The 24,393-nt window shown below is 46.0% G+C and overlaps 1 protein-coding gene across 5 annotated transcripts in view; it reads left to right on the forward strand.

Annotated features, from left to right (window-relative positions):
* The window catches only part of FAM219A (family with sequence similarity 219 member A), a 120,889-nt gene that overhangs the window by 65,410 nt on the left and 31,086 nt on the right, over positions 1 to 24,393 (forward strand). The window contains exon 3 of one of the 5 annotated variants that reach the window (XM_035016451.1): positions 4,889 to 5,295. In XM_035016451.1, the coding sequence (XP_034872342.1) occupies positions 5,236 to 5,295 (60 nt within the window). In that variant the 5' untranslated portion in view covers positions 4,889 to 5,235. Of the gene's footprint in view, positions 1 to 4,743; positions 5,296 to 24,393 lie in introns of those variants that run through there. The other 4 variants (XM_035016452.1, XM_035016455.1, XM_035016450.1 and 1 more) reach the window with 4 other exon arrangements.

Here is a 24,393-nt window from a genome sequence, read left to right on the forward strand (position 1 = left end):
AGAAGAAGAAGAAGAAGAAGAAGAAGAAGAAGAAGAAGAAGAAGAAGGAGAAGAAGAAGAAACATAGAACTAAAGTACAGCAGTAATAAGGAAAGAGTGATAAAAGTTAAGGCTTAGAGCTCCAAGTGGGCCTTAGCCCAGATAGGCTCCTGAAGAGTTATCTAAAAAATTTGTCCCTATCCTAAGAGCAATGGGCAGTCACTGAAAGGTTCTGAGTGGGAATGACATAATCAAATTGACAGTTTAAAAAAATCACTTGATGCAGTTGTGGAGAATGGATTAGAAGGAGCATGAGTGGATGAGGGGAATACCAGTTACAAGGCTTTTGCAGCACTCTGGGTGAGAGATGATATAGGCTGGGCTAAGAAGGTGGCAGTGAAAATGAAAAAAGGGGTTTGATTTGAGAGATATTTAGGAGCTAAAGGGGCAAAGGATCATATCTAGGGCTTGAAGAAGATAAGAGGTGTAAGGATGACACTGAGAAGAAGGGTCATTTTTGAACATATAGAAACATCTCAACTGCCCTTAGATTCTGCTCACCTCCTCTTGTCCTTTCTTCTATGGATCCCAGGCCCAGTTATCAGACCAAAAATCTCTGAATCACCTAAGACTTGTTTTTGGCCTTGCATGCATTCTTGCCGATTCTCCCCTACCCTAGTCACCCCTCATCAAGATCATCAGTTCTAAAAGTATTGTCTGCGAGGGGCCTCTGGAGAGACCATAAAATGATCCAAAAATGCAAGTCTTTTCCTTTGGCTCTCACAGGCAAATGATGCAAAATTCCAGACTGATTTTTTTTATGGTAATAACTGAGTTATAAAGAAGTACTAAAATTTGTTAGTCATAAACTAAAATTAGCTTTTAACTGGAGTTCACAGAAGACTCTAATTCAGTTCTCTACTAAGAAGTCTGGCTGCCAGGCAATGTTTGGCAACGTTGCAAAATTCCTCCTGCACATACACACATGCGGCCAGTTAGAATTCTCAAAATTTTCAGGAAGGACACTTCATTATTGGGGCATTACCAGTGATGTTTTTGAGCTGGTCATGGTTTATGGTGCCTGACATTCATGCATTTTCATTACAAATTATGATTCATGGAGCTCTATCACGACCAATTTAATATGGCATGGGTTATTTGATTAACCCTATGGAGTAGAGGGATACACCTCTCTGACCTTATTTCCTGTCACTTTCCGCCTTCCCTTCCTTGCTGATCCGGAACATGTATAGCAAGCTTCCATCTTAGGAACTTTATTGTTGCTATGCCCTCTGTCTGGAGGCTAACTCGTTCATTTCCTTCAGGTCTTTCTCAAATGCCACCTTTGTGGGACCTTCAGTGATGACTATATTTAAATCATAATCTTCTGGTTCCCTGAACTTCCTACTCCACTTCCCTGCTTTATTTTAATCCTTGACACCTATCACCATCAGATTAACCATATATTTTACTTATTTATTTATTGATAGTTTACCTCCAACTAAAAGATAAGCTCCATGAGAACAGAGATTTGGGGTTGTTTTGTTTGTTGCTGTATCACCAATACCTAGAACAGTACCTGGCATATAGTATGTGACCAGTGAATAACTGTGGAATGAGAATGACTATATCATCAGAATTGTTGACCTCTTAAATCTCTAATGCCCAGCTCTTAAACCATGGGTACATGTGATTCAAATTTGAATCATTCACAGCCCTACTGCCGAAGCAGATATAAACATGAACCCAGAAAAACATGCTTCTACAGTGACATTTTCTTGTTATTAGTCCCAACTAGTCTCTTCTTCCCAGGCTTACCCATTCCTATTCTTCAAACACACTCAGATAAAAACTCCTAAAGAATAGCTCCAGGCATTCAGAACTCATATTCAATTCATTTTCAGAATTTAATATATTCCAGACATTGTGCTAGGTTCAGGGGACTCAACAATGAATGAGATAGACATGATCCTTGCTATCACTGAGTTTATAGTCTCAGGGGGCTATCACCCTATCCTGCCTCCAGAAAGGGGACTTAATCCCTTATAGAATATGACAGCCAAGCTGAGACTTGATGTATGGTCAGGAAATGAAGAGATTTGAGGCAGAGTGGCATGGAACAGGTGGCAGCAGATAGAAATGATTATACCAAGCAGGTAGAGAAAACAGCAGTGTGTGGAGGAGAAGAGAAGAGTGTGTGGATGTCATTTTCCAGGAAGTGTGGGCAGTTCAGTGTGCTGGGACTGTGGAATGTTCACAGAACAATAGTGGAATTTGAAGTAGGGTTGATAGCAAGACTAGATAGACCGTGCTAGGCCTTGCAGGCCATACAAAACAAGTCTGACTTTTGGGACTTTATCCTGAGAGCGAGAGGGAGCCATTGAAAGGTCTGATCAGTGGAGTGACACGAACAATGGAGTTAAACTCTTCTCTGTCCCCTAATAAGCTCCATCCTGACCTTCCCTTTCCACTGCAGGCATCCAAGTCATTGATACCACCTCCCTGAAGCTTTTCTACTGCTCCAACCTGCATGTCTCTCTTCCTGCCAGCCCCAGGAATCCCATCCTCTTTTATCTTTGTATGCCTGTGTTCTGTGTCCCCCACTGAACTGAGTTCCCAGAGGAAAGGCACAACTTCTCAAACCTCTCTAGACTGTCCTATGCCCAGATCACCATTGACCCAGATTGCCATTCACTGAGACAAGAGACTGAAGAATACAGCCTAGCACAACCCATCCTTTTCTCACACCCCACACACCAATATTTACACAATATTAAAACAACCCTTCCCTCCAGGGGGCAATGCTGATATGTACAGGGTGAGTTGACCCAGGTTTCTCTGCTTCCTGTCTGCTGTCACCTCTCTCTGCTCTCAGTGAAACTAGCCTCTAATGTCTCCCCTAATGGGCTGGAGAAACTGACCCCAAGCTTGTTCAAACTATAAGTGCTAGAAAAGACAAATATCTGCAGTGACAGAAAGCAGTGGTTATCTGGGGGTGGGGGGTTGGGGAGAACTGACTGGAATGAGGCACAAGGAAACTCTGGGGGTAGAGGAAGTGTCCTCTATCTCAATCGTGGTGGTGGTTCACAACTATATAAATTTTTCAAAACTTGTCAACATGTACAATTAAAATGTTCATTTCATTGTATGTGACTAAGACATCAGTAATGCTGAATTTAAAACAAACTTCATGTAAATTAAAGTCAATAGGCCCAAGCACAATACATGAGCTTCAACACAGAGCTCAACCCCAACATAAAACTAGGGCATGGCCATACAGGAATATCAGCCTCCTCATGGTTGCAGAGATCTAAGAAAGATGAGTCCACCTGCTATGGAAAGCCCAGTGAAAGAAGCAAAGTAGCAAAGGCTAATATGGAGAAGGCCAGACCAAAATATGTAAAGTCACAAACATCATGGACACAGGTTTGCTCTCCAAACCTCAAAATACCTAGATCTGAGTGAGGAAAATTTAGAATAAATAAAAGAAGTCCTGCTTCACAGAGCCAGAAACTGCATATTAGTCCCAAGGTGATAACTCAAAAAGGGTTGGGAAAAAATGAATTCTTAAAGGACTGAGTGGCAACCACAGAGGGATCCTTGAGAAGCTGGGCCTTACCTCACCTTCCAGAGTGATGCTGGGGAGGAAAGTAGAACTCTGTACTTGGTGGGTGAAGGGGCTAACTCTTGGGTTTCCTATGAGCAGGAATGACATCTGGCCAGGTGGCAACAAGGACCCAAAGTTCACATGGCTGAATGAGTCATAGGAGTGGCCCAGGAGCTCACAGCAGAGGGACACATGAGGCTCCAGAAATAGTCAGGGGCCAGTGTTTGGTGTGTGCAAGTGTGTGAGTAGGAGGTCAGGCAAGAATGGGCAAAAGGTCTCTCTCCTCTTCCTCTTTACCTGACCTCTGTCTCTTGACAAGTAGCCCAGCACAGAAAATCTAAGCCAAACTCCTGTATATAATCTGTTCTGTGTCTGCTGTACAATTCTCTTGCACTCCTTCTGTGGGCTCTCAAAGGCCTGTGTCCCCACCTAGCCCAGCACTGGGCATACAGCAAAGGGCTGGAAAGAGAATTTCTTTGGGACAAGAATGTGAGGGCAATGAGGGATGCATTAGTGGGAGTGAGGGTGGGGGGTAAGGAGGATAAGTTGGTCAGGAGAGTCTGTGGTATGAGTGGACAGAGGGAATGGAAAGGTGAGGGGACGACAAGCGGAAAGGGGACGGACGACAAGTGGAAATAGTGGGGCAGGGGCAGTGTGGGAGAGGAAGCTAGGATTAGAGGGGCAAAGGACAGGGTTAGAGGTCAGTGGGAACACAGGCCAGGGGTCACAGGGAAAGAGAAGGTTAAGGGTCAACAGGGAAAAGAAAATGAAGGATCAGTAGAAGTATCATCAGTGATCATTGGTGGCGAAGGTCAGAGGTCACTGGGAGAGAGCAGTCGGGATGTGTGTTTACCTGCCTACGAGGCGGCTGTTTCTGGGGCATCTTGGAAGAAGCAGGAAACACCTCAACACTTGGAACACCTACAAAATGCTCTCTTGCCTGAGGACAAGGAGTTTGTCCCCTCGATTACGCACAGGAAATCTGGATTCTTTTTCACTTCAATTCCCAGTCGCAGGGGTTCTTTGGGGACAGCCGTCGTTGTGGGTCCCCGCGCCCTTGCAGCATTGAATCTGCTCCTCCCTGACGCGGTTGCCCAGCAACCAACCGTTAGCCAAGGCGCAGGCGCCTCTGACGCCCCCTCCCGGCTCGAGGGAGAGGCGGGGCTGGGCGCGCGGGGAACCTCCGGCTCCACTAAGACCCGCCCCCTCAGGAATAATACGACCCTCGGCAGCTCGCAGTAGAACTCCGGCATGTGGGAGGGGCTGGGGCACCCAGGCACTGCCTCCTCATGAATAATGCAGGTTCAGGCGGTGTCCCGGACCCGGAAGTGGAGTTGCCGAGTCACCGCAGTGGCTGAGCTGCTGACAGGAGGCGGCGGCGGAGGAGGAGGCGAGGCAAGACCTGCGGCTTTGCCCGGCCACAGCCGCGGTAGCACTAAGGCAAGCCCACGGAGCCACGCCGGGCTCAGCCAGCCAGCGAACCTCCGGCCCCGAGCCCACCCCTCCATCTGCCCGGACGCTTGCCCGCCCGACTCGTCCCGGGCGGCCTAGTCTGCACCACCCACCCGACTCCTGGGGCCGCCGCCCCGCGCGGTCCCGTCGGCGTCCCTGGCCGCGCCCGGCCCCCGGCCCGCTCGCCCGCCGGCACCATGATGGAGGAGATCGACCGGTTCCAGGTGCCCACCGCGCACTCGGAGATGCAGCCGCTGGTGAGGGGGCGGGCGGCGGGCAGGCCAGGACCGGGAGGGGGCGCTGCCCGAGGGGGAGGGAGGGAATCAGGCCTTGGTAACTGCGGAGGGGACGCCTTAGAATGGGTCAAAGGGAGCCTTGAAATCGCATCGCGGGGGGAGGGAGGACTTGCAGGACAAGAAAACCGTGGGGAAATACGCGGGGTGACAGCAAAGAGGCCTGTAAAGGCTCAGGGCACCGTCAGCAGAGACAGGCCAAGGGAGCTACGGGGAGGGCCGTCGGATGGAACGTTTGGGGCACAATGGTGTACACTGCTAGTGGAGGCCCTTAGCTGGGAAAGGAAAGGAACTGTCATGGGGCACCGCCGCTGGCAGGCCCAGGGGGCTGGGATGAGAGGTGAGGAGCCGCTTAGCCCTAGAGGCCTGTGATGCCTCCTATGGGCCAGGTGCAATTAGGCTAAAAGGGACTGGGAATAGGCTGGCAGAGGAGGAGGGGGGCCAGCCCTCCAGTTCTCTGGTTAGGGATGGGAACGCGGGGCCGGGACCAAGGTCCGGTGGGGGCAGGGGGTCGGTGCAAGACCCCTGAATTCCGTTCTTCTCCTGGAGAGCGCAGGCAGTCTTAGGCAGGGGGTGCTACAGCCGGAGTCGCGGAGGAGAGAGAGCAGCGGGGAGGTGGAGAAACAGGGGCGCGGATGAGAGAGCTCGGGAACCGACGGGAGAGGGGGCGGGGTCGCGCTGGGGCCGCCAGTGCCCACCCTTTCGGAAGAGCCCCTAGCATCCTCGGCCTCCGTGCATTGAGTCTTTTCTGGGCGCCCATCCTGCTGCCTGTCCGCGGTCCCGGAGTCTGGGAGGAATGATGTCATCGTTGCCGGCGCGGAGGGCATGGAAGGGGGAGGGCGAGGCAGGCGACCGAGGCCAGCCCTAGGGGAGACCATGCCCGATGGCCACCGCTCAGGGGGGTTACCTGACTGGCTTGTACGCCCGGCGGTGGGCAGCTGGGCGAGAGGCGCCGCCGAGGCCTAGCCAGCTGATATAAGGAGAGGGGGAAGGGAGGGAGTGCCCTGCTCTGTTCACTTTTCCATCTCCCTTCTCCTTGGAGCCCGAAGGGGAGCTGGAAGGAGACAGGGCAGGCCAGGAGCCTGAACGTGTGGATGCACTATACTCTAAGCTCTGCTGGAGCAGAGCAGAGCTCTCCAAAGCTTGAAGATCTGGGGCTCCCTAAGGCTCCTCCTTCTATGTTAGATAGAGAGGTGAGGAATAGGTTCCACTCTTGGGCCTTTGGGCCCCTGGTTAAAGATGTGCTTTGTAGCTTCCTGAGCAAGTAACCTACCCATTACAGCAGACCAGACAGACCCTGGCAGGGACCGATGACCCACTCTAAGCCACACCTTTTGGGGGATGGTAGAGAGAATCATTAGGAGCCACCTATCAGGAGATAAGTGGCCTTTCCCCCTTTTTATGACTACTTAGTTCTAGAAGCCCAAACAGAGAAGCTTTACAGAAGTATACAATATGAAAGTGGGGAAAGAGATGCTGATGGACTTTTTTCCTAGACTGATGCCGTCATTGGAATATTTGGCGGCCAGAAAATCCTGATGAGAAATCTGTCCCATGAACTGGAAGAACTTTAACTTTAACATTCCTTTCTGGATTATCTTTCCAGCCTGGTTTGTCAAACTAGATTGCCCTTCCAGTTCTTAGCATCTAATCAAGAATCAAAAGGGACGGTGGATGAAGTAGGAGGAGGAGGTCCAAGTGAGTCAGGAGAAGAAAGCAATGAGTTAGTTCTTGCCTCCCATCTCAGGTTCCTAAGAAGGTAGGCAATAGTTGTCCAAGGAAAGGGGGGGAGGAATGGGGTCACAAGGCCTTCTTAGTTGTCCTTGGTGCCTTTGTTATTGCCTGAAGTTCTCAATGATAGTTTGAGTGAATAGTGATCCCAGAAAACTCCTGAGGTGCTTCTGGTCTCTGTGACTCTAGAGTAGAAATGCTTATGCAAGAAGGGACTTATCAGAAAAGGCTTCTTCAGACCTTTTTCTCGAAGGCTAAAGGAGCCCTTCTCTGCAAGAGGATACTTTGTTGAGGTTGATGAGAGCCTTTTGGAAGCATCAATACAGTCATCCCTCCATTTGGGGGCATAGACATTGCCCCAGAGACCTCTGCCTCTTGAAGTCTGTTCCCAGGTTGAAGTCTAGAGGATCCCCGGAACTCCTTAAATGCTCTGTGTATTATTGAGACCAGCAGACCCCTGCATGGGGTTTCTGAAAGAGCCTTTTTTCAGGGCATAAGGAATCAAAATGGTATACCACAGAGGAGAAGGGCAAAGTGGCTCTTTAGAGGTATTTGGGTAGACCATAAAAACTAGGGTCCCAGGCTTGGACTCAACTGTGACCTATTTCATTTTTTTACCATTATTTATTGAGACCTCTAGGAAGTCTCTCCTCTTCTCAGGACTCAGTTTTCTCATTTATGAAACGAAGACAAACTATCTCTTTAAAATTTAAACAAGAGCTCCTCGCTCTGTCTTCCAAGGACTATCATAGGGAGCTGGTATCACTGTTTTAGCTAATTCATTCACCAGATATTTATGTAGTGTCTGCTCTGTTCCAGATATTACACGAGGTAGTGGGGACACAGTAGTTAGCAACACAGATACAGTTTGGCAGAAGTTTATTGTTCATGCCCACTCCTTCAGTGTGAGCCCCTCTGAAGGCAGAGTGGGGGCTGTTTCCTTTAGCCCTAATGGAAACAAGGCAATGCTGGTATCAGCATCTGGACCGAGCTGGACTGATGGAGGCCTGTCACAGGGACTCCATCATTAAAATAACCCTCCCTAGGGGGCGCCTGGGTGGCTCAGACTTTTAAGCGTCTGCCTTCGGCTCAGGTCATGATCCCAGAGTCCTGGGATCGCGTCCCGCATCAGGCTCCCTGCTCCTTGGGAACCTACTTCTCCCTCTGCTTCTCTCTCTCTCTCTCTGTCTCTCATGAATAAATAAATAAAATCTTAAAAAAAAAAAAAAAATAACCCTCCCTAGCCCATAGTGGTGGAAAGAATCCAGAAGGCATTCTTTACTTGAAAAGCTCTTCTAGGGAAAGAAGATTTTTATTATTATTTTTTATTTACTTGAAAGAGAACCTCAAGCTTGAAAAGGAGGCCTAAGGGAGTGGCAGGAGCTGGGAGAGAAGGCACAGCCGGCAGATCTGGGTGTTTCCAAGGTGCTAATTTAAGCATTAGTTCTCAGCTAGTGGGAGGAAGAGGAAGAGATCCCTGCCCTGTTGTTGCTGCTGCTGTTGCCACAGCTGCGTGGAGCCTCCTGTCTGGGATGGGAGTTTGCCTGAAAGGAGTGGCTTCCCTTCTTTTCCCATCACAATTATTTAATTGGCCCGGCTGCATCTCAGCAGCTGAACCAGGCCTGGGCCTATCACTGAGAGCTCCCCAGGGGCTCTTCCTGTCTCCTTATGAAAGGAATGAGAATTCCTCTTGGAGACCTAGTCCCCGTGCTCCACTCCTGCTGTGTTCATCTCCTAGACAATCCTGAGTGTTTCTAACCACTCAGATTTTCCCAAAGAAATTGCCAGCGATAGGCCTACCTTGTACTCAGTTCTGTGTCCAAGCCACACATGCACCTCACTGATCTAGGGAAGCTCCCAGATGTCCGAGTCTCTCTGTTGAGCAGTTGGATTGAATTTGGGCTGTTGCTTATGTGAGCAGCAGGGATAGGCTCTCTGGCCTTATTTGTCTGTTGGGCTGATTGGTGCAGCCTCTCAGTCTATGTCTTCTCTTTGGCTGCAATTGGAGAGGAAGAGATTGCAAAAACAAAAACAAAACAAGAAACAAACAAAAAAAACCCAAATGGAGCTTTTAAGGACTTAATTATGTCAGGTAAAAATCTTATCTCCTGTGCTCTCAGAGACCTAAGAGACCAGGAAAAAAAAAAAAAAAAGCATATGGCACCAGATGGGGTCTCTGTACGCCTGAAAGAAATGCTAGTCTGTCCTCTTTGAAACCGATATTATCTGTTAACTCATTTGTTTAATTCACGAGCATATGCTCATTTCCGGGTACTTTAAGGATAGAGACAAGATTTCTCTAGTCGGTGGCCAGGAAAAGGATGGGCTCAAACAGCTATAGGAAGCTTTTAGGTATATGTCAGGAAAGAATGGAAATCAGTGGAGGGTGCTCCTGAGAAAAATAGTGCCCCTTGGGAGAAGATGAGGAATGCTGAAGTTTTGACCCTTTGACCACATGATTTTGGAAAGATGTCTCAGACTCCTCCTGCCTCTTGACAGTCAGAGATGGGGTTGGTCAAGACAGTAATTCAGTGAGTAGGCCATAGCAGCTCCTGAAAGTGGCAGAGAGAACATTGTAAAGATAGCAGGAGGCCACTGTGAAAAATTGACCTATGTGTATTCTGTGGTCTGGGAGCCTTTAGTTGCCTTCTTGTAGTCAGATGACTTCTCACTTTAAGGGTAGATTCTCCTAGTGGGTCCATGTGGCTTATGAACCAGTAGTATTTCTCAGGTTCTGGGAAGAGGCACATCTTTCTCTCCTTTCGTATATTGCAAAGGGAGGATCAGGTTTGCTCAGGTCTCCCCCTTCTCCTTTACTACTCCTCTCTTTAGTCAACAAACACGAAGAACCTACTTTCTGCCAGATGTTGTGCCGGGCTTGATAACACAGAACCTTGCTTGCTTCAGGGATATACACGGTCAAGATGGATTGAGGTACTGCAGGTGAGTGTAGTGAGCACTGCACAAAGTAAGAACCAGCTCAAGCAGGGCCAAAGGAAAATAGGAAGTGCTCTCATCAAGTGATCAGGGAAGGCTTCACAGAGGAAACACTGCTGAACTGGTGCTTAGAAGAAGACTAGCAGCTTGGCAGACCAATAAGATGAGGTGAGGGCAAGCGTTCCAGCCAAAGAGCCTGGAGGAAGAAACAAAAGGGCACATTTGAATGAATGAAGGGTTTAATTAAAGGAATAACATGATCAAATTTGAGTTTAGGACTATCACTCCAGGAGTGGATGAGAGATGGGAGAAGGTGAGATTGGAGGTTGGGAAACTAAAATGGAGGTGGTGCAGTACAAATCCAGGAAAGAGATGATGAAAGCCTACACTAAAGCAGCAAGAGAGGAGGGACTCATGCACAGATACTAATAAAGTGGAATAAGCAGGATATGGTACCTGTTTAGAGGTCTGGTGGAGAGGTAGGGAGTCAAGGATGACTCCCAGGTTTCCAGCATGGATATCTGGAAGGCAAGAGGCACCATCACCACCGTGGGAAATTGAGGGGAGGGAGTCTGTGTACCTCTTGGCTTCAGGGAGCTTCTCTCTGAGAAAGCTACTTCTGTTCCTTTGCTCTGCTGTTGAAACTGCATTCTTGGGGTTATGAGGGACTCAGGAGGACTGGAAAGCCAAGGACCAGAGTGATTCTGGCCCCAACAGCCTCAAAAAGGATACTGAGAAATGTGCTTACCTGCCACTGAATATTTTTCCCCTGAAACCTGCTTTGGTGAATGCAAGTGAATTGGTGGCAGCAAGGAGCGATGGTGTTTTGTTGTTGTTGTTGTTGTTGTTGTTGTTGTTGTTGTTGTTTCCCAGCAGCACTTTGATGAAGGAAAAGTAAAATCCTTTGTTGGCTAAGAGAGTGTTTTATGTTGCAGTTTCTGGCCTGGCCTTCTACCTTTATCCTGGTTAAGCTTATAACATTTTTCTCTCTAATTGGTTGAGCTGGGCTCTTGTACTGATTTCTTTTTTTTTTTCTTTAAAGATTTGATTCATTTATTTATTTGAGAGAGAAAGCGCACACGGAGGGAGGAGCAGAAGAAGCAGACTCTGTGCTGAGCCTGACACAGAGCTCTATCCCACAACCCCGAGATCACAATCGGAGCCGAAATCAAGAGCCAGATGTTTAACTGACTGAGTCACCCAGGCGTTCCTCACTGATTTCTTTCAGAATAGATGTGTGAGTTACTGCTTCACCTTCAAGAGTCAGAATGGAAAAGGACACATACCTGCCTTCTCTGACACCAGCCTGGAAAGCTGCACTTAGGGAAAAAGCAGTTTCCAGGCTGCTATCTTCCAGGCGGGGTATGCCAAGGGAGCATGCTTCTGGAGTGAGATCGCTCAGAGGTGACTTGTTGCCTTAAAGGCTCCAAGTATAGTCTTTGTAGGTAGGTGCTTCAGGTAGGTGCTGAGTGTCGGGCTGAATCAGTTCCAGCCCCCAGCTGCCTGCTGCTTTTTACTGACTATCACTCGGAGTGAAAAGAAATGGAAAACAGAGGGGCGCCTGGGTGGCTCAATCAGTTAAGCGTCCAACTCTTGATTTCGGCTCAGGCCATGATCTCAGGGTCGGGAAATCGAGCCCTGTGTTGGGCTCTGTGCTCAGTGTGAAGTCTGCTGAGATTCTCAATCCCTCTTCCTCTGCCCCTGTATGTGCGCACACTCTCTCTCTCTCTCAAATAAGTAAGTAAATTTTTAAAAAAGAAAGAAAGAAAAAGAAATGGAAACCAGAGCCTTCTTAACTTAAACCTGATTCACCTCAGGGACTCACTCCCCTCCTTGAAAGGGCAGATGGAGCCTTGTGTCTAGGAAGGTTATAGGAGACTCAGCTTCTTGGGCTTAGCTGCTTCATGCCTTCCAGTAGACCCTGGGAGAATGGGTGCAGGGAGGCCCAAAGGGGACAGGAAGAGGAGAATCGGGCTAACAGCAGATACCCACAGATGCTGGCTGAAGAAAGCAAGAGGCGTGGCTAAGCAGGCTCTCAAGTCATTGTTTCCTAAGGAGACTCTAGTGGGAATGTGGCCATCTGGGCCAGAGAAAGGAAGGAAGGAAGGAGGCAGAGCTGGGACCAGCTTTGGATCCGGCTCTGCTCTGGAGTTCAGAAATTGGCACATGACCCAGAGGCTTCACTGTGGGGCAGCCAAGTGAACTCCTGGGCTCTAGAGAGGGACTCGAGAGGGGAAGTCCACTAGAAAGGAGGCCCAGGAGGTCTGGCCTGGGGGACTTGTAGACAGGAGCCAGTAGGAGTTCACTCTAGGTCTTAACCTTCTTAGGAGCCAGTTCAAGCGGATATGTATTTGCATGTTGTTATTCAGCGATGTCAAATTGAGGATTAGTTGGTTGTGGTTCTTGAGGGTCAATTTTAAGTTTCTGTGATGATGATGATGTATGTGTGTGCCTAAGATGGAACTAATGGCCACAAAGAGTGTTTGACCGTTCTAGCCCTGAGGAGTGTAACTATGACAAAAGGCCACGCCCAGGCAGAAATGGGCTCAGCTCCTGTGGTACCTAGCCTGGTTTTGCCCGTTTTCATCACCAGACTCTTGACTGTCATTACCAGAGTCTATCCCATCTATCTGTTTAAAACAACACCTGAAGGGGTACTTTAAGATTTATTGAATTAACTGCATCTAAATCATGGAGTGAGAACTATATGTACTTTACTATGTAGTTAAGTTAAACATAATTATGTACAAATTATAAATGATTTATAGTTCCCCATATTAATTTCCAGTTTTATCCTTATAAAGGAATTGGTGAAGCCCTGAGCCAAGGATGGCTTAGACCAGCATTTCTTTTGGTATAATCCTTAGAAACATTGATCCTTTGAGATACTTTATGGGGGACTAAAAATGATCTATAGACAAATTCACTACACACTCTATCCCATCACAATGTTTACTAGTGTTTTAAAGGCTCTGAGAAGTCCTGCAATAAAGAAACCTTTCCAGCTTTGTTTAACTCAGTGTTTTACAAGCTTGTGTAACTATGGGACCTTTTTCATGTTACATCTATTAACATCTTACAGAACCAGTGTGGTTTGTGGAATATTCTTTGGGAAACTCTGTCTTAGAAATTAGTCTCTCAGGGCATCCGGGTGGCTCAATTGGCTAAGTGTCTAACTCTTGGTTTCAGTTCAGGTCATGATCTCAGGGTCGTGAGATCAAGCCCCACATGGGGCTTCATGCTCAGTGCCCACTCTGCTTGAGATTCTTACCCTCTCCCTTCCCCTGCTCTCTCTCTCTCTCTCAAAAAAATAAATAAAATCTTCAAAAAAAAAAAAAGAAATTAGTCTTTCTTCTGATTCAGTCTAGATTTATAGTCTTCCCAGTTCTTTTGAGCCTCTTTTATAATCCACACCATTTTGCTCCATGCTAGTCTGTAATGGGATGTTGTTGCTTTGTGTCAGGGTCCATTATTGCCATCAGCAGGAAGTTCTTAGTGAACTTTGGTCAATGCAAAAGCAAATACCTAGTGCCTAGTTTTTCTCATGATAATGTTAAAGGGGTTTTACTTCCTTTCAAGTCCCTCTACTAAATGTTGGTCTGGTGAAATCAGTATTTTGTACAAATTATGTACAAATTATAAATGATTTATAGTTCCCCATATTTTACCATTAACCTTTTTTTGACAGCTTCATTGAGATATTGAGATATAATTCATATACGTACACTTTACCCATTTAGTACTTTACTTTGTGTGGCTGCTGCTTGCCTCAGTTCTGTTTCTCCTTTGTAGCTGTGGGCTGTGCTCTGCCCTTCTGTGTTCTGCTATGCAGGAGAGAATATAAAGATTATAGTCATCAGAAAGAAATCTCTCATCAGAAGGAATCCCATCTCAATTGGGATTTAAGCTGAAAAAAAAAAATGATTCCCTGATTGGGTAGGTGCCTCAGCACTTCCTTTGTAGTACCATTAAATATGCCCCCTGGTCATAGCAGTTCAGGAGGAATTCCCACAAAATCATTTTACACTCCCTACTCTGTGGGCTACATAAAGCATGAATGATAAGCAGGTTTCACCCCTTTATGCCTATGCCCATTGATCAGTAGTGGCTGCCTGGAGCTTGTGTTAAGGTGGATTCTGAGGCAGAGTCCTGGTTCAGTGAGAAAGAGTGATATAGTTGATTATCCATGTCTGCCATAGTCTTCAGCAGGGGAAACATTGTTCCTGCTTGCCATCCTGGCAGCCCTGAGCCCTGAGTCATCATAGTTATCCTAGGCAAAGAACACAGGAAAGAAGGAATCTTGGAGATGTTAGGCAGCTCAGCAATCTGTTTCACGGACGGGCTGGAGTCTTATAATATGGCTCTTTAAAAAATAAATGGAGAAAACGGATCTTTCCTGCCCTCATATTCAGCATGGATTTTTGAAGTATTGACTTCATATAAATTTAATAATCCTTTGGAAATCAGCCAGGCAAGAGGAAGTAACCTTGACTCTGCTGAGCGAGAATAAGAGGGGAAAAGAGGCAGATTGAGGAAGAGACCTCATAAGTACCATAAAAGTGGCTGGCCACACTTCAGATGAAACTATAGCCCCTTGACCAAAGGATTAAGGAGAAGGAATAGGCTACAAGAGGAGACCCTTAAGCCAGCAGTTACTGGAGAAGAAAGGCCCTCCTGTGGACTATACAGCCTTAGCATTCTTTTTCTCTCAGGCTAACCAAGCCCTGCATTTTCCTTCTACCATTTTCCCAGAGACTGGTTTCCAAATCTCCAGTTATCCTGGCTGCTGTAGTGGATTTTTTGAGTTTTTCACCTCTGGAACTAGACCTCTCCATGCGATCTGACTGGCGCAGATTACTGTGGGGCAGCCGCTATCCATAATATTGATAATTGCACTTCTACGATTATCAGTTGAGGTTTCATGATCATATTTAATAGCTGTACCTGTTGTTATATTGAACTCAAGAGACATCTGAAATAGGGCAGATTTTTGCCTTAGCAGTGTACAATCAAGGCAAAAACCTGGAATCACATCTTGGGCTACGCTGGCTGCTAATACAGGTAAGGGTCCACTGGTGCTAGGGAAATGGTGGTTTCATATTGATTAGAAATTATGCCACATGTATGTAATTGATTCTTACTCTCAGAGAGGTAGCTGGCTGAATTCAGCAATATGGAATTTGAATCTAGGCGAGGCTATGTGATTGGGTAGGCTAGGGTAGATCTTCAGAGAGCTAGTATTTATGTGGACAGAAAACTTCATGTCAGTCTACTATGTGATGTAGCCATGAGCAGAGCTAATGTGCTCTTGAGCTGCATTCAGGTCCTAGGAGTTCAGGTCCTTGGAGGTGACAGGTCAGTGCTATCTGAAGTCCTGTGTTCTATGCTGATGCCATTATTCAAGAGGGGAAGTGGCTGGGGTGAAGGAAGGAGTCAAAACCTCACCATGTGAGCACAGTTGGTAGAACTGAGGCTGTTCAGCCTGGGGGAAAAAATAGTTGCAGGGAAAGCACTTTAAGGTTTCAAATGCCTAAAGAACTGGAGTTAAGAAAGGAAAAACAGGCCTAATATTACCTGTGGCTTCACAGAGAGGAACCAGGGCCTTTGGGTTGGGAGTGTGAACATGCTTCTATCTCTGGGCTTCATTGCCTTCCGTTCCCTGTGGTAGCAATTCTTAAACTGGGCCAGAGGCCAGGGCACTGGAATACATGTTGCTCTCTGCAAAATGCCATACTAAAGTAGGAGCTAGGAACAACACTCTAGCAATAAACGTGGCTCTATTGATGTGTGTGTAATATAAACATGCCTAAAAAATCCACTGTAGAATGAGTAGCAACTCTCCTACTTTTCTGTTAATAATGTGTTTGCTAATTTTTCCTATCTTTCAAGCCTATCACAAAAATGCCACCTTCTTCATGCACTCTTTTCTGTCCTCCAATTAGGTATAAACTCCCCATTCTACCTGTTCTGAGGTCCAAATACATTTTCTTTAGAATGTGAAGTTTATGGATGCAGTTATCCTTATTGTAAATTCCTTTCTAAGGTAGATGAAAAGATGTTTCCAAAGCACCTGAAGCACCTTGTGAAGTAGATTGGGAAAGTCATTTTTGCCCATTTTATAGATATGCAAGCAGAATCCCAGAAAGGTAAATAGGCTTGGCCTTAACCCAGCTGGAGGTTGGCATGGCCTAGACTAGAACACAGGTATCCTGACTCCCAGGCCCATGATATTCCCTTACAATTTGGGACCTGATTAAGTTCTTTTGCATCAACTTAAACTTCTACACTGGCTTTTGAGGCATCTACACTAAGCTTTGCCCCTCCCAGGTGGCCATATTTTCTACCATTCATGCCAACTTTCTTTCTAGTAGGTCAAGCCAGGCCCCTCACCTCCTCTTGTCTATTGGTATCTTGAGGCCTCCTCTCCTCCTTTTTGTTTTTTTAAAGTTTATTTAAGTAATCTCTCTACCCAACATGGGGCTCAAACTCATGATCCTGAGATCAAGGGTCACATGTTCTTTCAACTGAGCCAGCCAGGCACCCCAAGGCCTCCTCTCCTCTTAAGAATTCTCTCCGCCCTCCTCCTCTGCCTATCCCACTCCTGTCTATCCTTCAGAAGACCATATAAACTCCCTTTCTCCAGGAAGCCTTCCCTGACCATAATAGTAAGCTCTCAACCATCCCCAAACCCTCTATAACCTCTAGCACATAACTTGATACATATGATATCCTAATTTGAGGGATCCACTTTGATGTGCTATGTTGTGAGCCTCATCACCCCAATGCCCCTTTTAACTCCTTGGCAAATAGTTCTGCCCCTAGAACTTATAGTCTGGCAAAAAAGAAACTTTCTGTCATGAAACAGAACTACAGAAGAAACAGAACTACTGCAGCTGGTTTCTTTAAAGATGAGTAAAAAAGGAGAGGATGTTGGGAAGTCCTCTAGATGGGACCAGTAGAGACCCAGAGGAGAATGAGTGGTTGGGAGTTAGTGAGTGGAATAGAAGGTACATGTGGGGAATTGTGGAAGATTCAAGGGAATACATGGATGGGGGCACTCATTCATTATTCACAAAATACCATTGTCAGGGGCACCTGGCTGGCTCAATCAGTAGAGCATATGACTCTTGATCTCAGGGTTGTAAGTTCAAGCCCCACATTGGGTGTAGAGAGTACTTAAAAATAAAATCTTAAAAAAAAACAAAACAACACATTGGGAATCTGCTATATGCAAGACATTGTACCAGACACAGGGAATAATATGATGAATAAAGCAAACATGGTCCCTGCCTTTATGAGCTGGCAGTCCAATGGGAGAGACAGACACTAAACAAATGAAATGTGCTAACAAAATCACAATTACAAACCATGACAAGTGATGGCAAAGACAAGAACAAGGTAGCATGAGAGAGAATAATAATGCCTTACACATTAGATTGGGGATGTCAGGTAAGGCTCCAATGAGAAAGTAATGTTTGGGGCAGCTGGCTGGCTCCATCAGTAGAGCACGTAACTCTTGATCTCGGGTTTTAAGTTCGAGCTCCACATTGGGTGTAGAGATTACTTAAAAATAAAATCTTTAGGGGCGCCTGGATGGCTCAGTTGGTTGAGAGTCTGCCTGCAGCTCAGGTCATGATCCTGGGGTCCTGGGATCGAGCCCTGCGTCGGGCTCCCTGCTCAGTGGGGAGCCTGCTTCTCCCTCTCCTTCTGCCACCGCCCCCCCCCCACCTCCCACTTGTGCTCTCTGGCTCTCTCTGTCAAATAAATAAATAAAATCTTTAAAAAAAAAAAAATAAAATCTTTTAAAAAAAGTAATGTTTAGCTCAGACCATAGAATGAGAAGGACCTTGAATGCCCTGACATTGAGTGACTTGCTTCATGTTCCCCAGTGGGGTGGGGGCTCCCAGAATTGGTAGTCTGAATCCCTTACAAACTGACCTTTCTTCCTCCTCTCCCTTTGCAGCATTAGGTAAGTTTTCAGGAGGGAAGGACATAGGAGAACATAGGAAGGCTGGTCCAACTTCTCTCCCATAGGTAGCATAACCGGTGACTGTGCTACCACCTTTGTTGGGAGGCTGGAGAAGCTATTAATAGAGTTGTGATGTGTAATATTTAGTGAGCACTTTGACTCTCCTGAAGAAGAGCTCCTACCTGAGTCTTCCAACATTGTATGACTTGCACACATCCTCCTGGAGATGGAAAAAAATATCTGGAGCTCTTGAAGGGAAGAGAGTGCCAGCCTGGATGTCTTGTTCTTTGTGTATCAGGCATGGGGTTCACATTCTTCTTACCAGAAAAGCCAAATGCTACAAGCTGTTCTGTCCAGGGGCTGGCCTGCCTCTAGTGGGAAGGCCAGTAGCCACATTGGCATGTAGATTGCAACAGCTAGTAAGAAGAGCCTCTATTGGACCTCTTGCAAATCCCAAAGGTGTTTCCTAAGGATTTCAGCTTCCAGAAAGTCCTCTCTGCCTTCAGCTGTCCCTGCTGCTTCCAGCCTTGGCTCAGAGGATATCATAAGCTCAGAGAGAGGCCAAGTGGGGATAATGATGTGGGGAGATAGTGGTGGTGGTTAGTGGTTTGGGAAAGAGGAGGGAGAATTATGTGGAGTCAAGGAAGGAGACTAAGAGGGGAGGTGATAGTCAAGGTAGCAAACAGTGACACCAAAGGGAACCGGTCAGGAGCCATCTATCAGCCTCCCTATCCACTTCCTGATGGAACCTCATGTTTCAGATTCTTTATTCGCCAAGGGACTGAACTACAGCAGTGAGGCAGTCTCAGGGAACTCCCATGAGAGGAATTGGCTTGAGTATCCTTGAGGGGCTATGGAGATCAGGGTGCGCTCGTGAGGGGCACTGGTCTCAGGGCAGGAGCTGTGCACAACAGTGGTAGGAAGGTGGCTGGGTACATTCTAGTTCTACCAACCACTTTTAGCCAAGCTCCTAAACTCTTTCAGGCTATGTATAAAACAAATAAGATCATGTACATGAAAATGAACTGCAAATTACTGTATCATTTCTGATCTAAGGGTTGATGGTGGTTAAGGGGTTGGTGTTTTCCATTTTTTGTCTATGGTTCCCAAGGGAGCTTTTACAGGAGAGGGTGGAAAGATGGCTTATTCTTCTCATCATCAAATGAGAAGAGTCCCTGGCCTCCTTTACAGGGCCATGATAAGACTAGGCTAGAGATGACTCAGGCTAGAGTGCTCTGTGCTTCCACTGGTTCCCAAAGGGGTTCCATTGACTAGAGGAGTCCTGCCTCTGCCCCTCCCTGTCATGACTGCTGTAGAGTTCTTTTGGCAGAGTGGGGCCTTCCTGGAAAGCCCCAGTACTGATGCTGGTGGAGGGTGTTCTGCTGCCGTTTCAGCTCCTATAGGCCAACGCTCAGGGCTCAAGAAACATTTGAAAAGGTCCACGTTGCTACTACTCTCCCAGTGGGGACTGGAGAAGGTAGTTTCTAGTCTGCAGACCTTCAAATTTTAGAAATATTCTGTTATGGAAAATTTTAAGCATATACAAAGTAGAGGAAAAAGTAAAATGAACTCCCTTGTACTCACCCAACTACAACAGTGATCAACCCAGAGCTGATCTTGTTTCACCTATACCCCACCCACTGGATTATTTTGAATAATTGTTTCATTTATAATCCTCTCTGTCTCTTGTATTTCTGCCAACCAGTTCTGCAAACTGGTAATTATATCTCAAGGTTTGATTAGATTCAGATTCAACTTTTTTGTGAAGAATACTTCTGAGGTGTACTGAGTACTTCCTGTTGCATCATATCAGGAAGGAGGCACAGGACACATGGTTATCCTGCCTTTTGTGAAATTCAGATTAATTAGTGGTGTAGTTAGCCTCATGTCTCCATCACACACATTCCCTTCAGCCTTTCACCTAATGTTTTGAGCAGCCATTGCTGGTCAGCCTCAGTCCATTATTTAATCAGGACTTTCCTGTACATTTGCATAGCAAAGAACCCCTGTCATTTGTCTGCCTGCACCCCCCCCCCCCCCCCCCACCCCCCACCAAATAGGTATTACAGATATCCCTAGGCCTTTCTCCTTTAGGCCCACTTTTTCTGACACTGCCCTTATCCTATACCATCATTTCCTTCCTTATCAGCCCAAGATGGCCTTAGGATATCTGCAGACCAGGCACTCACCCCCACCTTCACTGCAGACCTTTGTTTCTCTGAGGGGAGAGTCCTTACTTGGAGTCTGTTCTCTCCCATGAAGCTTCTGGGTCTGCTCTTTGAATTGTTAGGCCCATGCTTGACCATGCTAGAGAGTGAAGGCAGGTCAAGTATTTTCCTCCTCTGGGAGAGAATTCAGCAGGGGCTGGATTTATTTTACCTTCCCAGGGATTTCTAAGCAGCCTTCTTCTATGCTGAAGACGGTCTTTCTCACTTGTTTCCTGAGCTTCCTGCCCCAGCCTGGGCCCTGGCAGGGACCCAGGCCTGATTTCCTGTTTAGCTGGGCTGTGGGTTGGGAGAGGTTGGAGGAGGGGTGGGGCAGGCAGCTCTAGCACTCTTAGGCCCTTTTCTCTTTCCAGCTAAGTTAAAAAATCTATGAGAGCCAGAACAGAGCTATCACCTTCTGGTACTTTAGCATTCCTGTGCTGTTTAGGATCTCCACTCTTAGTTTCTCTCCTTACAAAGGAAAGATTATGGAGACTGTCCTCTGTGCGCGTGTGCCCCCAACAAACATACTGCATGTACTATGGGTGCTGTGAGCCAGCTAACCAGAAAGGCACACAGAGGTTGAGAGCTGCTTCTTGCAAAGCTGGACCCACCCCTGCCCATAGGAGTGCTGTACCTCTACCACACCATCTTAATAGCTACTAATCCCTTAGTCACCATGTGCAATGCAGTGGAGAATCTGTTGGGGCAGGAAGTCTGAGATGTGGAGGCTGGCTAGGGACCTGGCCATGCAACAGTCAGAAAACATTAGGAGTTCCACAGTGACAGCCTATCACCAGTAGAGGATTTCTGATGAGAGTCTCACAGCCCTGAATGCCCCACTCACATTCCTCTTTATGCCTAGTTCTTCCTTGGGCAATGGGGATTCACAGGGCCTCATTCTGTTTTGAGAAGAGACCTGTTGCAGATTACTTTTTTGCTCCCTTCTCCTGGGTGGCCACAGCAGAAACTGTGTGAAGCCCTTATCCCTTTATCCCCCATGAAAGGAAATATCGGAGGAAAGTGTTGCCAAGTAGTAGGGGTGCCCAGTGCAGCCCCTGACATTTCAACAGCTTCCCCCTTGCTCTTATTATAAAGCCTCAAATCCTTAACATGGCCTGCAAAGCCTTTTGTGATCTGGCTCCTGCCTTCTTCCCCATCTCACCTCAAACCACATTCATCACTGCACCCAACCTTACTGGCCTTTCCTCTATTTCTCTAATGTCCCAGGGTCCATTCTGTTTTAGTGCCTTTGCACATGTTCTTCCTTCTGCCTAGAATGCTTTCCCTCTACCTTCTACCTTTTTTGGGTTGACTCTTACTCATCCTTCAGATCTTAGTTCAGCTGTAATTTCATCACAGAGGGTTTCCTTCAAACTCTAGACTTTGTCAATGGCCTTCTCCTTATTGCACTTTTTACATTTATAATTTCACATATGTTTGTATGATTATTCTATTCATATGGGTCCTTCTGAAGGCCACATTTCATGAAGGCAGAGATCATATCTATTTTTACTTCCTATTATGTCTCCTGTGCCTTGTAAGGTGCCCTACACACGGTAAACATTCACTAGATATCTATTGAATGAATGAATGAATGAATTCAATCTTACCTCCTTTACTTAGTTATTCCATGTCATATCTGACTATCATATTCAACTATACACCCTGTGATGTGTGCCCTGCTGTTTATGGGCACTTACTGTGTGTTTGCCACCAGACACACATTTCATTTAATCCTTTCAATGATATGAAGAAGGTATACTCTTAATCTACAAAGAAGGCAAGTGAGACCCAAGGTCACACAGCTAATAGCAAAGCCCGGATTCAAACCCACTTGTGAAGGCAAAGCCTGTGCTCTTAAGCATAACACTACACTGCCCCCTTTTGGCAGTTTGGAGAGTTGTCACGGGGCTTTTTCTGTCTCTGGGTCCTGGTTAATTTCAAACCCAAATCAGTACTTTTTGGAACTTAAAGTCCTAAGAAGCCATGATGCAGTTCCAGCCCTTCTGCTTTTAGGCCAGACTATGGAAGTACACAGGGAAGGGAATTCAACCTGGATTCCCCAGTGTCCCAGGACACAGGTGTCTCGGGGTCTGTCTCCCATCTGTTTTTCATAGGCCCTTTGTAGCCTCCAGGGCTTAATGCAGTGTCCTATTTTAAAGAACAGAAAGGCCAGCTGTTGAAATGGCCCAATCGACAGTGTTCTGGGGAATAAACATGGCCTGATTAAGATTCTAGGAAAGATCATTGAGAGGGGGAGAGTTTGTCTCTTTGTGATTTAGTCACTAAAGATAGAGCTCTGGAAATTGGCTTCAAGGCTTTCCTAGGAAACTGAGACTCAGGAAGAGGGCAATATCTCTTGCTGTTGATTAGAAAAACTTAAGTTAGTCAGTATCCCCAACTCTTTTTTAGTGGCTAGGGAATTTGGGACTGATGAATACTGTAGACTTGATGGAAACAAAGTAAACGAGGAGAGAGCAGCATAAAACAAAACAGAACAAAACTCAGCTACCATTTGTCATATGTGTCAGGCATGCTGTGAACCATTTTACATACATAATTTCATTTAATTCTAACACTGGCCCTGTAAAGTGGGTAATATTACATCCCTAGAAAGGAAAGGAATGTTAAGAAAGGTAATTCGCCAAAGGTCATACAATTAGCTGTCCTTAGATCTAATCTAGGTCTTTCTGACTTCAAACTTTGTGCACCCTGTTGCTGAGAGTATACATTGTCACAGGCTCTCCGGAAAAACAGCTGGCGATATAATGTGTGCATGCCCATTGACCCCTCAGCAATTCTACCTCCAGGAATTTATTAAACTAAAGAAATAGACAAGTGTATAAAGACTTTTTTTTACAAGATATTATAGTAGCTATAAATAAATAAATAGTAACAATATTATAACATAATAGTTGTAATAGATGCAACATTATGATGGTGGGGAGGAGAAAAAGAAAAGAAACAACATGAATCTCCATCAGTGGGGACTGATTAAATAAATCATGATACATCCATAACACAACATACCTATAGGCAGCCTTTTATTTTTATATTTTTTAAAGATTTATTTATTTATTTGAGAGAGAGAATGCGCAAGCATACGAGTGGGGAGAGGGAAAGAAGCTCCTGCAGGGCTCTGTCTCAAGACCCTGAGATCATGACCTGAGCCGAAACCAAGAGTTGGATGCTTAACTGACTGAGCCACCCAGGGGCTCCTCGGCAGCCTTTTAAAAGGAGGAGGAGATAAAATCTAATATAAGATCTAGCATAGAAAGATGTTCAAGATATATATCTTTTTTATTGTGGTAAAATGCATTTAACATAAGAGTTACTATTTTCATATATCATTTAGAATATGGATGATATGATTCATCTATGCCTACCCAAGAGATATAGCTTTTACCTCATAATTCCCATATTTTTCAATCAGGTATGCACATCGACAAGTTGTTGAGATGAATTGGCTATGGAAATGCTGCCAGATCCCTGGGTGCCCCCTATCTGGCCAGCCTTGTTCCTGCTGGGCACCCCAAGCTTTGAAGTGGACTGGTGGCCACACTTGACTCAGTTCTTCTCGCTTCATCTCAAATTCTGCAGAGCCCTGTAGCTTTGGGGAGGCAGAACATTTCTTTGAAAACAGAATGCCATCACACCGATCAGATATGTTTCTGTTTCTTATTTCCTTTTTAGAGCTCTCCCACAGTCTCACTTTCACCATAAAAGAGAAGCAAGGGAACAAAATGATTCTCACATTCCCCAAGGTAAAACCATGATCACTGATGTGTCAACATTCTGAGTTGTTCTCTTTGGCTTCTGGCCTTCCTCCCATTAGTGTTGCTGCTAATTGTGGTTTTCGGTATGGTGTTTTTATGAGGTAAAGTAGAAAGGGGTCAGGACACTTGGGACCTAGCCCTGGCTAGGGGACTTTAAGGGAGCTGATTAGCTCTACCGGATTTCAGGGTTTTTTCCTCTGTAAAATTAGGGTAAAGAATAGATGCTGGATTTTTAGAGCAGTGAAAATATTCTGTATGATACCATAATGATGGATACATGTCATTTTACATTTGTCCAAGCCCATAGAATGTACAACACCAAGAGTGAACCATAATGGAAACTGTGGTCTTTGGGTGATTATGATGTATTACTGTAGGTTCATCAGTCGTAACAGATGTACTACATGGTGGAAGATGTTGGTAATGGGGGAGGCTATGTATA

Source organism: Mirounga leonina, unplaced genomic scaffold (genome assembly GCF_011800145.1).
Source record: "Mirounga leonina isolate KUSES-001 unplaced genomic scaffold, KU_Mleo_1.0 Mir_170, whole genome shotgun sequence".
Lineage (NCBI taxonomy): Eukaryota > Metazoa > Chordata > Mammalia > Carnivora > Phocidae > Mirounga > Mirounga leonina.